Raw genomic sequence first — 14,758 nt, forward strand, 5'->3', positions numbered from 1 at the left:
ATATATATATATATATATATATATATATATATATATATATATATATATATACATTTGTTGGTTGTGTTGCAGTGATGTAAACCTCCTGTTCCACTACATTCCAGAAATGCTGTATTGAACAGAAATTCTATGACTGTTGAGACAAATTTTGTACAATGAACTTAATGTCAACTTCATGAAATCAGTTTGAGATCATTTTATGTGTTCAAAATGGATAATCATCCTGATCGAAGTAGCCTTAAATAACACAAATACATCCATCCATCTTACTTAACATCAGTGGAACAGGGTAGTAATATAGAAGTAACAAGCATCAATTGGAGAAGCTGTTGCCTTTGTTTCATCTTGACTCAGTTTGGCCATTTAATTAAATTCTGAAATAATTCTGTTCACTTGCTCTCCTATTCTTAGTTAATATCCTTAACCTTTCGTGGGGTCTACAGTAAGAACACTCTCCAGTGAAGGAAAGTATCTTCCTTTCCTGCTCTGTCCGTTCGGACAACCCTTAGCCTTATGGATATCATTACGCGACAGAAATCAGGCATGAATGTTGCTAGTCAAACTGGGACTAAATCCTTCTGGAAAAGAACCATAAAAAAACAAAATTTACACAGATGTTTAAAAACAACCAAAGCTCCCAGTTATAAAATCCAAAACATATGAAGATTTGTGCACTGGCATGTGTCACATAGCGTACATGTTAAAAAATACTTTTGACAGTACTTTTGCTCAATTCCGTAAGGTAGGCTGTGCCTGCCAATTTTGTGACGCGAAAGACTGTAGACAATTGTATAGCTTCTAGTGGTGGATGGGGACATCAGAAGGTCTCTAAGCTAGATAAAGAGGCTAAAGGAAGCCCCCTGCTTCTTCTTCCTAGCTCTTTGCTTACTCTTAGCACTATCTGGACAACACTTTCTATTGCTGCTTTGGCTTGGTGACCTTGCAGATTTGATGTCTCTGTGGAAGGAGCCTTTTTTTTCCTCTGGTTCTTTCTTCTACCTACTTTACTTTTGTTGCAGTTACAACTTCAGGATGTTTCATCTTTGTACTCAAGATTTTCTGCTCTGAGACCCAATTTAGCTTTGTTTGTATGTAGCCTGAGACAGTGGCAGGAGAAAGGCCGCAGATCGATCAGAGGGTTGTCTTCCAGGCTAAAAGACTGCACACTGAGCTTTTCCCTGTTAGCTGTGCCAGAAAGACAGGCCTTTGGAAATGGTATCTGCTCAGGTCAATAATGACTTCCCAAGGACGTAACAGTCTGATATCAGACAAGATAAGGCCGTTCTTAGCAGTGGTTCACGGTGGCTCACTCAGAGTTCATTCTATCTAGGGTGACAGAGCATTTTCTTTTGTACCCAAACCCATCTATAATTGCTGTTACCACCTCATTTTCAAACAGTTGCTGAATACTTCCCTTTTTAATCTTTATAACTCTAGCATCTTTGAGTGTCATATAAAGTGATTTATAAAGAGAAAATAAATTATTATCATTGGTTGGTTCATGGTCATCATTTCCTCTCCTGGTCAGATATTTGACATGTTTAGTATCTTTTAAGAAACAAAAAGACTTTAATAATGTGTTAATCATCCTTTAAGAATACCCTTTAATTAGTTAGATTTGATTAAATACTCATGAAATTGCTGTGATTACTATTGATTTAACATCTTAGTGAGTAGATGCAATATGCTCATTCAGTGTATAATTGAAGCGCTAATTTGGGCATTCTGATGATGCATATATTTTCATAACATATTCCCCAAGTTCCTTTCACAATTTAGGCTCCCTAAAAAGAGAATTTATCCTTCAGACAGATTTGTAGATTGATTTGAGACTGAAAAATGATACATTTGAATAAATACTGGAATACTCCTTATGCATACTGATGCTACTCATGAATCCATAAGCTGTAGTAGTGAGAAATTTTTTCCATTGTCTCCACTCAGGAATCTGGCTCTTCCCTTTTTGTCCATCATTTACATAGACAGACACATTAAGATTGAAGCTAACATAAATGCAAATGTTTCTATTTTTTAGGCAAACAGGGGTGTGTTTTCACTGTTTTTAAATAAAAATTCTACTATTGAATGTTAAATGATATAAAGGATGTGAACTAATATGTACTGTATAACTAACAGAGGGACTACATTCTGTTATTTTTCTACTGTTCTCTATTCGAAACAGTCATAATAATAATTGAACTTCATTGAGCTCACATTGGAGAAATTAAATTCTGTATCTGACCCATCACCTTGGGGGCAGTGGGCTGCCACTGTCAGGCCCCTTGGGAGCAGTCAGGGGCTAGGGGTCTTACTCAAGGACCCAGAGTGCAGGCTGTGGGGAACTAACTGGGTACTAGCAACCTTCTTAGAGCACAAGCACACTGCTCTAACAACTAGGCCAATATTCCGACAACAATCCCACTAATTGACCTCAAAGGGATCCACAAATAATGTTAACAAAAGACTTTATTTTAGAAATGTTTAATACAGTAAAAACACTGTAAGCTGTTTTTACTGTAAGCTGGTCAACCACAAGGGGAAGTTTGTCTTTGCCTGTTCAGGTTGTTAACTCAAAAAGGAGCAGATTCAGCTTCTAGAGACAATTGGTCACTGTTAAAAGATAATCAGACTTGGGTGTAGTTTTATTAAACCTAATAATATCTACCACAGTACTATTCTATTTAATAAACATCAAGAACACTACAAACTACAAATTTAAACACAGGATACATGAAAGAACCAGAAAATAAATCAATAAGTCCTTGAGGAAGAGTCTTTGAAAATAGTCAGTTATTTCGTCTGCCTTCAGTAATGCGCTGACTAATGTCCCCTAGATCAGCAGCAAAGGTCAAAAACAGCATATAAATGTGCAGTTGTAGTCTTTGATAAATTCAAATCAATAAAGCTTTGCTTCATTTGCTTTAAACAATTACCAATAAAACACAATACATTTGAAGTGACAGCTTGGACATGGATATGGAACCAAGAGGTGATGAGTTAGCGTCTGTTGACAAGCTAACTGTAACAGTGGGGATGTGCTAAGGGGTCGGAGGAATTGGCACTATACTGTAGCTAGTCTCTTGTAAGCTTGTAGCAAGGACAATAGCCAACAGCCTAAGAATTATAATATGTTGGGTCACACCCAGACTTAGTCATCAACAACTCCTTAGGGTAACAAACTAGCTAGCCTTCACGATATAGCCAACCACAGTTGCATGCATGGTGCACAATGTGACCGACCATGTCGCAGAGAATCACGTTAACAAGAAACTCGTGAAAAAACACAAGGAGAAACGGAAAAGGAAGAAAAGAAAAGCATACAGCAAGACACAACTTAGCAGTGAAAGCAGTGGCTCCAACATTAAAACACAAAAATCTCATATTTGTTATGTCTCTCAATCCGAAAACAATGACATCAGCAAAAAAGCCTTAAGGGGCTTTGACTGGAGTCGATGGAAGAGAACATTTACTTTCTGCGATAGGGTGTAAACACCGCTGTCCCAGGATATGACATCAGAGTACAGTAGAGTACGTTACAGTAAGACGTAGTTCAATTCCACAACACTAATATAGCAACTAATAGATCACAAGCTGATCACATTTGTTTGTTTCAGTAAATATCTCATGTATGAGCTGTGTGAGTGTGACAATGAGTAAAAAAACAATAAAAAATTCTATTCTAGCCTTCCTGTGTTTACTCTGTAATGGCAACCTCCATGGCTAAAAAAATAACAAAGGATAAATAATTTTTGGAGTAATTTTAATCTTACGTATCAAAACAGCAAATGTTAAATTTACTAGGAAAATAACATATTTTAAACTTGTCATGAATCCCTGTAATGCTGAAGGGGATCACTGACAGCATCTCCAGGAAAAGAAGACAATCACGGAAAAAGAAAGTCACCTCATGCATCTGCAGGCTGGGGTTTGGGACCCTCATCTTGGCTTCTAGAGGGTTGGAGGAATTAGTTGTGTAGTTTTTCAAACTGCGACTTTCCTTCAGGTGCACTTGGAGCTTCTCTCTGCGCCTCCTACAAGAGAAAAAGAACAAAAAACAAGTATAGAAAAATTGTGCCTTCCTAAAAATTAAGAAACCTAACAGCAAAATAATAAACCTAACAGCAAATGTCGCAGTTGTTTTTTGGTTAATATTTCAGTCTCGCCACCCGCGACCACACTTTGAGAAAACCTGGATTAGACCCAGAAAAATAATGATACAACACAGGCACAAAGACACAGGTAGCACAGCGCTCAAACATTTCAACTCCAGCTTAAGCCTAGTTTATGCTCAGAAACCAGGTCATCTGCGTTCAGCTAACGCGATGCAGGCGTGTGTCGTCCGGATGAGGGGTTGTAGACGGCGAACAAGCTTGTCAAAGCGACACACGAACACCCACAACCCTAGCTAGTTCCTGATTGTCCCTCTTGCGTTGTGGCTTTGAATAACATAGCGCAGACCATGCTTCAAAATTGGGCATAAATCAAAAATATCTGCGTCATACCGGCAACAAGCTCCCTGAGACACACTGCAGTGGGAGGATACCCAGCCCTTAACTTTGAATCTTTGAAGATCGGGCCCTTAATTTTAAAATTTTACAGGTAAAAGGTTGCTTGCAATGTCTGATACAAAGACAAATCTGAAGCTCACATTTGTTGTGTTTTAAAATGAATGTGACTTGAAGGATTACACTTTTCCTTACATTTGAATCCCCTTAGACTCTAAACAAATGAGTCAGATGAGAATTGTGTTTCCAACTGGAAATATATTCTTGTTAGAGAGGCACAGGAAGAAAATGTGCTTCCTAAGAAACCCTCTGTGGAGAGCAGACTGCTCTTTAATATTTCCTCCCCCAGCAACAATTAAAAGAAAAGGAGAATGAGTGTTTGAGTTTTTATGATGCAACTTGACTTTGGTTAATAAATAATGCGGAGATGTAATGAATCAGGTCTGTGTCTCAGAATTTATTCAATTAAATTGGTTCAGTCACAAACCCCTTTGATGTTACAGATGAATACACTAAAAGACTAAAGCAACTGACTGACAAACTGATTTTTTGACCCTAACCTTTCGCAGAAGCAGAGCTGACCTCTCAATAAAAGGTCATGAGGTAATCATGTAAGTAAAGGTGGAATAATTAGACCTCATGTATAGGGGGTGCAATCTGATTTATTCTATTCATCTGAAAAAAAAAAGGTTTGTCGTTTTTGTTGCTCTGACCATTGCACTTTAAAAGCTCTTAATTATTGTGACACGAGATGTTCGTTCATGTGCAATTACACTGTCCTGGAGGAAAAAGCACAAAACCCGTGTATCATGACTTCATTATGTTGTGCCAGAGGTATGCTCTCATTATCAGATTCAGCCGATAAAGCCTTTACTGCTGCTGTCTGGGAGATTCTCTGCCGGGTGACAGCGGTGTAATGAAGTGTTTGCAAACAGCCTCATGGTAAGCTCCTGTGCTCACCATCTCTGTGGCACTTTAATTATATTATGTCAGATGAAGGCTGAAACATATGGTATCTACTAATGTACTTTTGGAAAAGTTTTCACTAAAACAGACATGCAGCCTTTCTAAAGCTTTGTCTAACTAAATTGAGTGTTTCAACATGTAAACAAAACTTTCTGACAGATTTTTCATTTAGATCCTATTGGATTTTAACTTTATTGCCATTGCATATCACAAGTACAAGGCAACTAAATGCAGGCCACATCCATCAAGGAGTGCTGCAAATGGTACGGGGAAAAAATAATACATAGATTATTAAAAAGCGGTGCATTTATTTAGTCTTCATACAAAAAAAATCCCATGAATTTCACACGTGATTCCCATTCTCCACATAAAAATCCTATGAATATGACATTATCATCTTGCCCATGTTATTAATGGCTAAACTCAATGGGTTTCAATGTTATTTTGATGTTTAACCTTTAAATCCCATGAATGTTGCATATTCCTTTATTCCAGATAAAAATCTCATTAATATCATCTTCAACATGATATCCCCATCCTCCACATTAAAATCCCATGAAGATCACATTACTCCCGTCTTTCACATTAGATTCCCACTTTGTACATGAAAATCCAATGATTTTAACATGTGATTCCCTTCTTTCACATGACCCCATTCTTCAAAATAAAAATCTCATTAATTTCATGAGTGATTCCCATCTTCCACATGAAAATCCAATAATATCACATACTTCCTATCTTCAACAAGTGATTCCATCTTCAACATGAAATCCCCTTGAACTCACATGTTATTCCCATATTTCACATATGGTTCCTGTTTCCTTCATAAAAACATAGATATATACACAGGTATTAAAAATATTTTTACCTATGATTCACACTTGAAATACACACTAAGGCTCATATGTATCTCATGTGAAATACATGTGATTCTCATGTGATTCCTATCTTTCACATCAAAATTCCCCTCATTTTAGATCCCATGCATTTTAGATGTAGTGTACCACATGTTAATTTCACATATGAGATGTTTGAAATTTATTGAATTTTCTTTTTTTTGGCAGAGTTATGCATAAAATAACTACTTCATGCTATTACTAAAAGTTGTTATAATATGAAACTGGATTTGAGATGTGTGACGTAAATGTGAAAAAATCTGAATCATGTGTGCTTTGAGCATGAAACAATGATGTGCTTGTGCACATGTTGATTTCGCATGTGTAATTCAGCCATCTAAACTACCTCCTTAAAGAGTGCTCAGGGGAACAAGGTAGAGTAAATCGCAATGAACAGTGGGGAATATTTTAAATACAGTTTAATTTTGATGTTAGATAACATAATAATACGATATAATATATTTAATATAATATGAATATGCGAAAAGTTTCATCTGAAATGAAAGAAATTAGTTAATTTTATTGGTTAGCGAGTCAGATATATGATGGTTAATATTTGTTTTCTTGAAAGGTTTTATCTGTTCTTTTAGCACGTCTTCCAATATTTCTGCACTATTGGGACTACAAATCTGATATCTGCAAGGACAGTACTGCTGCTGAAGCTCCTGTAATAGCACACAGAACTCGGCATCCCTCTTTGCCTGCTTTCTGAGTCAACTGTCATAGCAACTAGGCGAAGAGTGATATGAGGGTGGAGAAGACTGGACCTCTTTGCAGCTGTAGCCAAACTCTACATTTTCACAGCCATCAAAGCTCCAGAACGCTTATCATTGTGGACCTGGTTTAAAGTTTAGGGTGGCTTAACCTATAACACAACTCAAATCTTTGATATCTTTGTGTGGTAAATTTTCTATAAATCTTGTATCACCTAGAGCAGGGGTCTTCAAAATTTAAAATCCAAGGAGGCATCTGGCCTGAGAACAGCTAAATAAAAGTTGTTTAGGGCCCTAAAACACAACATGACCTGTTGATAAAACATCGCTAACTATTCTGTTAAGTATCTAATCACTAAAGAAAATCTTTTGCCATTTTAAGCTACAAACAATTTTAGTTTTTTAATGGAAGTTATGTTAGTATTTGTGGAGGATGATGTAAAAAATGACCTAAAACCCTTATTTCTTGTACTCTGAATGTCATTGTACTGTATTGTGAAAAATAAACTCATATATTCTTTGAAAAACCTGCTATATAAGAGAATTTGTAATTGTACAATATCAAAACTATCAGTTAGGTCTTTATGATATTTAGCCACCATTAAGAGCCATTGTAGAAAGTTTGAAGAGTCAATAGTGGTTCAGGAGCAGCAGGTTGCTTCACGAAGCAGGTTTACCAACAACTCTACGTTTTCTGTACCTGAAAACAGGGAAACTCTGACTTTTCCGTTTCACAAAAAGATTTTCATCAACCTCTGTTTCAGTCTCCCCAAAACTAATCTGGTCAGCAGCGGGTTTGCTTCAGTAAACTCAGAGTTTCCTCTGTCTCTGCTCTCCTTACAGCCAATCACACTGTTTTATTTCCTGATTTAGTCAGATTCTTGTTGTAGTTTTGTGCATAAAAAAAAAATATATATATATATACATAATTCACTAGATCCGTTAAAAATAAACACTGCATGTCCATTTGACGAGGATCTTATTACATAATGATCAGCACTTTTTCAAAGAGAATTAAACATTTTAGGGAGAGGATTCTACAACTCAGTTGACAGGATAGGAGATTACTTGTTTTGGGGTTTTTTAATATGACGAGTTACGGATAATTTTATTTTTATTGATTTATATTTACAGTACATGAACAACTATTATATTCAGATTACACATTAACAGATTCATTAATTCTATGGGGGAAAATTACGGATTAAGATTCACTCTGTGGTAACAACCTGATGAGCCTACTGGCACAATCTGAAGCCATTCTATGGGCCTGATAGCCAATAATAATGAAGACCATTTAATGGGATGATAACATCTAAAGCGCAGCTGCAAAAAGCCACTTACCGGTAGTATTTACTGTGTAAAACAAGATTGAATTAACATGAGGAGGAACGCATGAGACGATACATAGGTTCTATATAATAGAACAACGTCTTTAGACTTCATTTTCACCTAAATAGATTAGATTTCACTTAAATAGATACATTAATCTACTACCATTTAAGAAATAATTGGGTATTACTATCGTGGTCACAGCAGGCTATGGCAAGCTGATTATATATACTAGTTTTACAGAATATGTATTCCTGATATCTGAACACTTTTTCTTTGTCTAAATTACAATTTCGTAAAAAAATGACATCCTCTACATCTAGAATAAACATTCTAGATGTGTGAAAAATTAATTTCAGATCTCTATATTACTGGACAGGATTTGTATTACTTTAACTATGAAAAAATGTATTTCAAATATAAATACATATTCAGTCAAGCTGATACATTTTTAAAATACGTAAACATTTCTAGATATTAAGAACGTAATTCTTACTAGTATATTTCTGTGTTTTTTACTTTCTAAAAGTTTGTTTCTGCTACAAAAATGTAATTTAGAAAATATATTATTACTGTTGGGTCTAGAATTATCATTTTATTAAGGAGTAATCTACAAACCGAACAAGAGAGAGGAGAGTTTAATAAATGTCAAAACAGCAAGCCATAGACCACTTCATATAAATATATGCATTAACTGGAGCAGCAATCTTCTCCTTCACTATCTTCCTCTCCTTTGAAGCTGTAGCTTTGTTCTTCTGTCTTTTAAACANATATATATATATATATATATATATATATATATATATATATATATATATATATATATATATATATATATATATATATATATACATAATTCACTAGATCCGTTAAAAATAAACACTGCATGTCCATTTGACGAGGATCTTATTAAATAATGATCGGCACTTTTTCACAGAGAATTAAACATTTTAGGGAGAGGATTCTACAACTCAGTTGACAGGATAGATTACTTTTTTTGGGGTTTTTTGATATGACGAGTTGCGGATAATTTTATTTTCATTGATTTATATTTACAGTACATGAAGAACTATTATTTTTAGATTACACAATAATAGATTCATTAATTCCATGGGGGAAATTTACAGATTAGGATTCACTCTGTGGTAACAACCTAATGAGCCTACTGGCACAATCTGAAGCCTTTCTATGGGCTTGATAGCCACTAATAAAGACCATTTATTGGGGTGATAACATCCGAAGCGCGGCTGCAAAAAGCCACTTAGTATTTACTGTGTAAAAGAAGACCGAATTAAGATGAGGAGGAACGCATGAGACAATACACAGGTTCTATATATTAGAACAACGTCTTTAGACTTCATTTTCACCTAAATAGATTAGATTTCACTTAAATAGATACATTGATCTACTAACATTTAAGAAATAATCGGATATTACTATTGCGGTCACAGCAGGCTATGGCAAGCTGATTATATATACTAGTTTTACTGAATATGTATTCCTGATATCTGACCACTTTTTCTATGTCAAAATTACCATTTCGGAAAAAAAAATGACATCCTCTACATCTAGAATAAACATTCTAGATGTCTGTAAATTAATTTCAGATCTCTATATTACTGGACAGGATTTCTATTACTTTAACTATGAAAAAATGTATTTTAAATATAAATACATATGCAGTCAAGCTGATAAATTTTTAAAATACGTAAACATTTCTAGATATTAAGAACGTAATTCTAACTAGTATATTTCTTTGTTTTTTACTTTCTAAAGATTTGTTTTTGCAACAAAAATGTAATTTAGAACATTTATTATTACTGTTGGGTCTAGAATTATCATTTTATTAAGGAGTAATCTACAAATGGAACAAGAGAGAGGAGAGTTTAATAAATGTCAAAACAACAAGCCATAGACCACTTCATATAAATATATGCATTAACTGGAGCAGCCATCTTCTCCTTCACTATCTTCCTCTCCTTTGAAGCTGTAGCTTTGTTCTTCTGTCTTTTAAACACTTTCTCATTTTTTATTTTTATTTTAATGAACTGGAACTGGAAATACATTTTCTTAGGACTGCCTTTCATCAAAATCTTTCTTCCATAACGGGAAATTGTTGACATTATTTGTCTGATGGAGAGGTACTCCCACCTGTGCTGTGGATATCCTCTAATGCAGGGGCTCACAAAGTGAGGTCGGGACCCTCTTTCAATGAGAAACATTGAAATATATTTAAATGTATTATTTAAGTTATTATTTACAAAATAATAAATAGAAATAGAAATATTTACTTAATGTTGTACTTATGAATAAACATAAAATTAAATAATTATGAATATTTCTAGGGGTCCTCAATCAATTGCAGGGGTCACAGGCTGTAATGATTGGGATCCCCTGCTCTAATGAACTAATAAGGAGGAGAGAAAATAACATCCACATCTTTAAACAATGCTTAAGGCTTGAATTAGGGCATCTGAAAGAGACATAGCTATTTAAAATCAGAAAAAAAAATTATCTGATGTGCTAAAAAAAAAATAAAAACAGAATTTTTTTTTTTTATACCTCTCGTTAAGTGGTGGTAATTATACCTCTTATCCAGCTATTTAATCTTTGAACCGTGTAGTACAGCGATGGCTTATCAAAAAGAGCTAATAAAGAAAAGAGATGCTGAGATACAGAACAGGTCCTCAGGCAGACAAGAATCGGGACTGTTACGTAGCGCATAACTGCTGACAAAAAATCTCATATGAAAAAAGCGGCTGCAGAGAAGCTACTAAACTCTGCCTCAAACAGAAATCACAAAAAAAAGGACTGTGAAACGACTCAATTTGCCTCTTGTTTCTTCACATTTTCCTGTAATTTGTTGATTGGCTTTCCTGGAGTTTTGAACAGGTTTTATGATCTGAAACTTCTCTTTAGTCCCTGAATGTCTTTTCACCCCCCCCTGATGGCGTTTCTTCTATAAGCCATAATTATGGCCTATCTGCTTTTGGTTTAAATGGCATAACAAGCTGCAGAAGAATGATGCCCTGGCAGAGCGTTATCTAGATGTAACTGTCAAAAAAAATTGGCTTCTGGGTTTACACTCCATGCTGTTAGACATTTCATTTTAGGGGAGTGGCAGTCTAGGGGTTAGGGCATAGAGATTTAAATCCTGAGGTTGAGCCCCGTTCCCACAGACTGCCACTCTGGGTCTCGGAGCAAGACCCTTTACCCGACACTGCTCCCCCGGTGCCCCACGATGGCAACCCTCTGCTCACTAAGGGGGTGGGTTAAATGTAGGGGTAAATTTCTCCTAATGTTAGCTCAATTATTATTATTTTAGTTGAACATTGGCTCATGGTGAGCTGTTTGCTGATATCACTTCTTGTAGCTTCCTTAAAGAACGGAAACTGGGAGCAGGTGGAAAGTTGGAACACATCCCTCCTCTAAGTGTGTACAATGCTCACATAACAAAAGGTATAAGTAAATAGGAAACCTGCTGTTCTGGCACATGCACAATCTTTGTTTCCCTGGTTCACTACAGAAGCACTTATAGGAAGTGAGTTTAGTTATTTTAAAAGCTGAAGCATGCCAGAGAGAGGGGCTTGGACTTTGGACTGTGTGCTTGTTATATCAATCTCTAAGAGCCGCAGCACTGATTCTTTGACTTTTTCTCTAACTTTTTAAATTAAAGTGTTAAAATCTCTATTCTCATGTGATTCTTATATTGTTTAAATGTGAATCTGCCAGGTCAGAGTTTAGGTGGATTAAGGATCTAAAAACTATTACATATACAAAAGTATATGTAATACATATACCTCTGCAGACAGACAGACAGACAGACATTGGATATACTGTGCATTAAATCTATTTAGAGTTCTAAACTTCAATGTAATCAGCTGAGATTTAAATGGGTGATAGGCTGTTCCGTTTTTACTCTTACTGTTATTTATTATTTCAACTGGGTAGAACATAAAAGAAATATTCAAATTGTAGTTATAAAAAGGTTTTAGGAACCCACATAAAGATTGACACGAAAGATCAACCACTGAAGCACGGATGGCAACTCTGCAGTTAGACGGTTAAGCTCATTGTATGTGTGCTGGCAGACATACAAAAAGACTGAAAATTACTCAGTCTGTAAATGCATGCACCCTGCAAATTATAGGCAAATTGAAGAGCAAGCTGTCTTTTATTCATCAGTATTTGAGTTGAACTCTTTTCTTCTCTGTGTTGGAAAGAAATGTTGACTCGTTGTGTGACTTTGTGTGTGTCATTTAGGTCGTTAGGTTTGCATTAACGCTCCTTCCTCTCCTCCAGATCTCCATGCATCTTCTCGACTGAACCGGCAACTTCCCTGACTCAATTATGGATTCATTGAGAGCGCCTGTCCATCATGTCTTGATCCGATTATCTTGTCAGGCTGCTCATTCACTCACATCATTATAACACAGTGGAAAAACCTATGGAATTGCAGTTGCTTTTATTGGCCCGCTCCACAGACTTTAGACTACCAGTATACTCATGTTATGCAACATGTACATACTTATCTTGTTGAGATCCTGCAGGCAAATCAGTTTAGCCAAGCAGACCATGAACCTTACATTATGATAAGATTGAATCATATATGTTTGCCTTATTGTCTTTCTAACTCTTTAGCTAAGCATATTTTAGTAAATTATATAGGTTTTAATAATAATAATTATAATAATTCAACTTCATTGATCTCACTCTGGAGAAATTTACCCCTGCATCCAACCCATTCCCTTTAGGAGCAGTGGGCTGCTATCGTGGAGCGCCCGGGGAGGTGGGTGGGGTTAATGGTCTTGCTTAGAGACCCAGAGTGGCAGTCTGTGGGAGTGGGGCTCGAACGCAGAACCTCTGCATTCTGAGCTCTATGCCCTAATTACTAGGCCGCCACTCCCCTGTTTTAGGGGTGTGTGTTGGTTAGCGCGAAATGGAATAAAAGGTGTTAAAGGAACAGTTTTTCTTTTCCCCAGGATAGGTCTGAAAATCCAGTGCTATATACCTATATTGAGTAAATCAAATGCAAAATAGCTTGGGGTGTTAATAGTTAATGTTAATGAGTGCCCAGGCAAGAGACATTCATTAGTGCACATGCAGTTTTTGCCTGGTGTAACATACAATTCCTATATCCTCTTTGCATCCTTGCTGTGACCAAGCACACACAAAGAGTGTGAGTTTGTGTGTGTAGCGGTATTACATAATAATGGCATTAGTAGCAGAGTTTTTACTAAGAGAGTAATCTAGTCTGCTTTATTATATAATAATAAGCTGTAAATAACATCTGTAATAACATCTACATGAATACATTGCAATTGAGCACCTTAGCAGAGTTGTCCTACCACACACACCAAAATTGTGTAGATCAGTGTACAGATTTTTCAGTCCTTTGTAGTCCTTTCCATTAACTTAATTAATTTATTATAGGTATAAAGGACAATCTTTTATTTATGTGTGGATCATCTAAATCAGTGGTCCCCATAATTGTCAATCATTCTGTTGATATGTGTACATAAGGCCATCCTACGAGCTATCTTTTTCTGTGCACTTTAGGGCATATATCTGTGCTGAGCTACGGTTTCAGACAGTCATTGAAGCTCACCTTTCTCTCTGCGTTTCTTTGAAAATGGCAGAGAGTCGTAAAAGAAAAAGTGTCTACGAAGTGCATAAGAAGAAAAGAAAGGCCTCGGAAGAGGCAGATATATCCCAGAATGCTTTGCACTGAGAGTTGTCCTCGAAAAGCATTATGGGATTTGTGGTCACTGCTGCCCGCTGTTGCTACCTGACAGCATTGACTAATAACAAAGATGGTGCATGCACCACGCGGAAGAGGAGGAGTAATCATCTGTCTGAAGTCGAGACGGCGGGTCTTATAAAAAAATCCTCCACAATAACTTTATTGATATATAACATTTTATATTTGATATTTGAACTCCCAGTTTTACCTGAAGCTACAATAACAGAAAAACCTTAAAAAGTTATTAGGATTTTAAATTATTATTTGCTCCTAATTTTGTGGAAACAGTTTGGATTTGGCTCCTTCCTCTTCCGACATGAATGTGCGCATGAGCACAAAGCAAGGTCCATCGAGAGATGGACAACAGTCTAGTGTAGATGAACTTGACTGGTAGGCACCGAGTCCTGACCTCAACCCCATAGAAAACCTTTGGGATGAATTAGAGCCTTTTTGTCCAACATCAGTGTCTGACCTCAAAAATATGCTTCTGGAAGAATGGCCATAAAATCTCCAAAGCAAACTCCTTTTCCTTGTAGACACACTTCCGAGAAAAGCAGCAACTGTTTTAGCTGCAACTAGTGGAACAAGAGCATATTAAACACC

General features: G+C 36.1%; 1 protein-coding gene across 2 annotated transcripts in view; it reads right to left on the bottom strand.

The window, feature by feature from the left end:
* The window catches only part of LOC107089736 (pro-neuregulin-3, membrane-bound isoform-like), a 581,689-nt gene that overhangs the window by 38,643 nt on the left and 528,288 nt on the right, over window positions 1-14,758 (bottom strand). For both annotated transcript variants that reach the window (XM_015382677.1, XM_015382676.1), the window contains one exon: window positions 3,905-4,031. In XM_015382677.1, coding sequence (XP_015238163.1) covers window positions 3,905-4,031 — 127 coding nt within the window. The remainder of the gene's footprint in view (window positions 1-3,904; window positions 4,032-14,758) is intronic.

The sequence above is a fragment of the Cyprinodon variegatus genome, unplaced genomic scaffold (genome assembly GCF_000732505.1).
Source record: "Cyprinodon variegatus isolate N-32 unplaced genomic scaffold, C_variegatus-1.0 Scaffold262, whole genome shotgun sequence".
Taxonomy (NCBI): domain Eukaryota; kingdom Metazoa; phylum Chordata; class Actinopteri; order Cyprinodontiformes; family Cyprinodontidae; genus Cyprinodon; species Cyprinodon variegatus.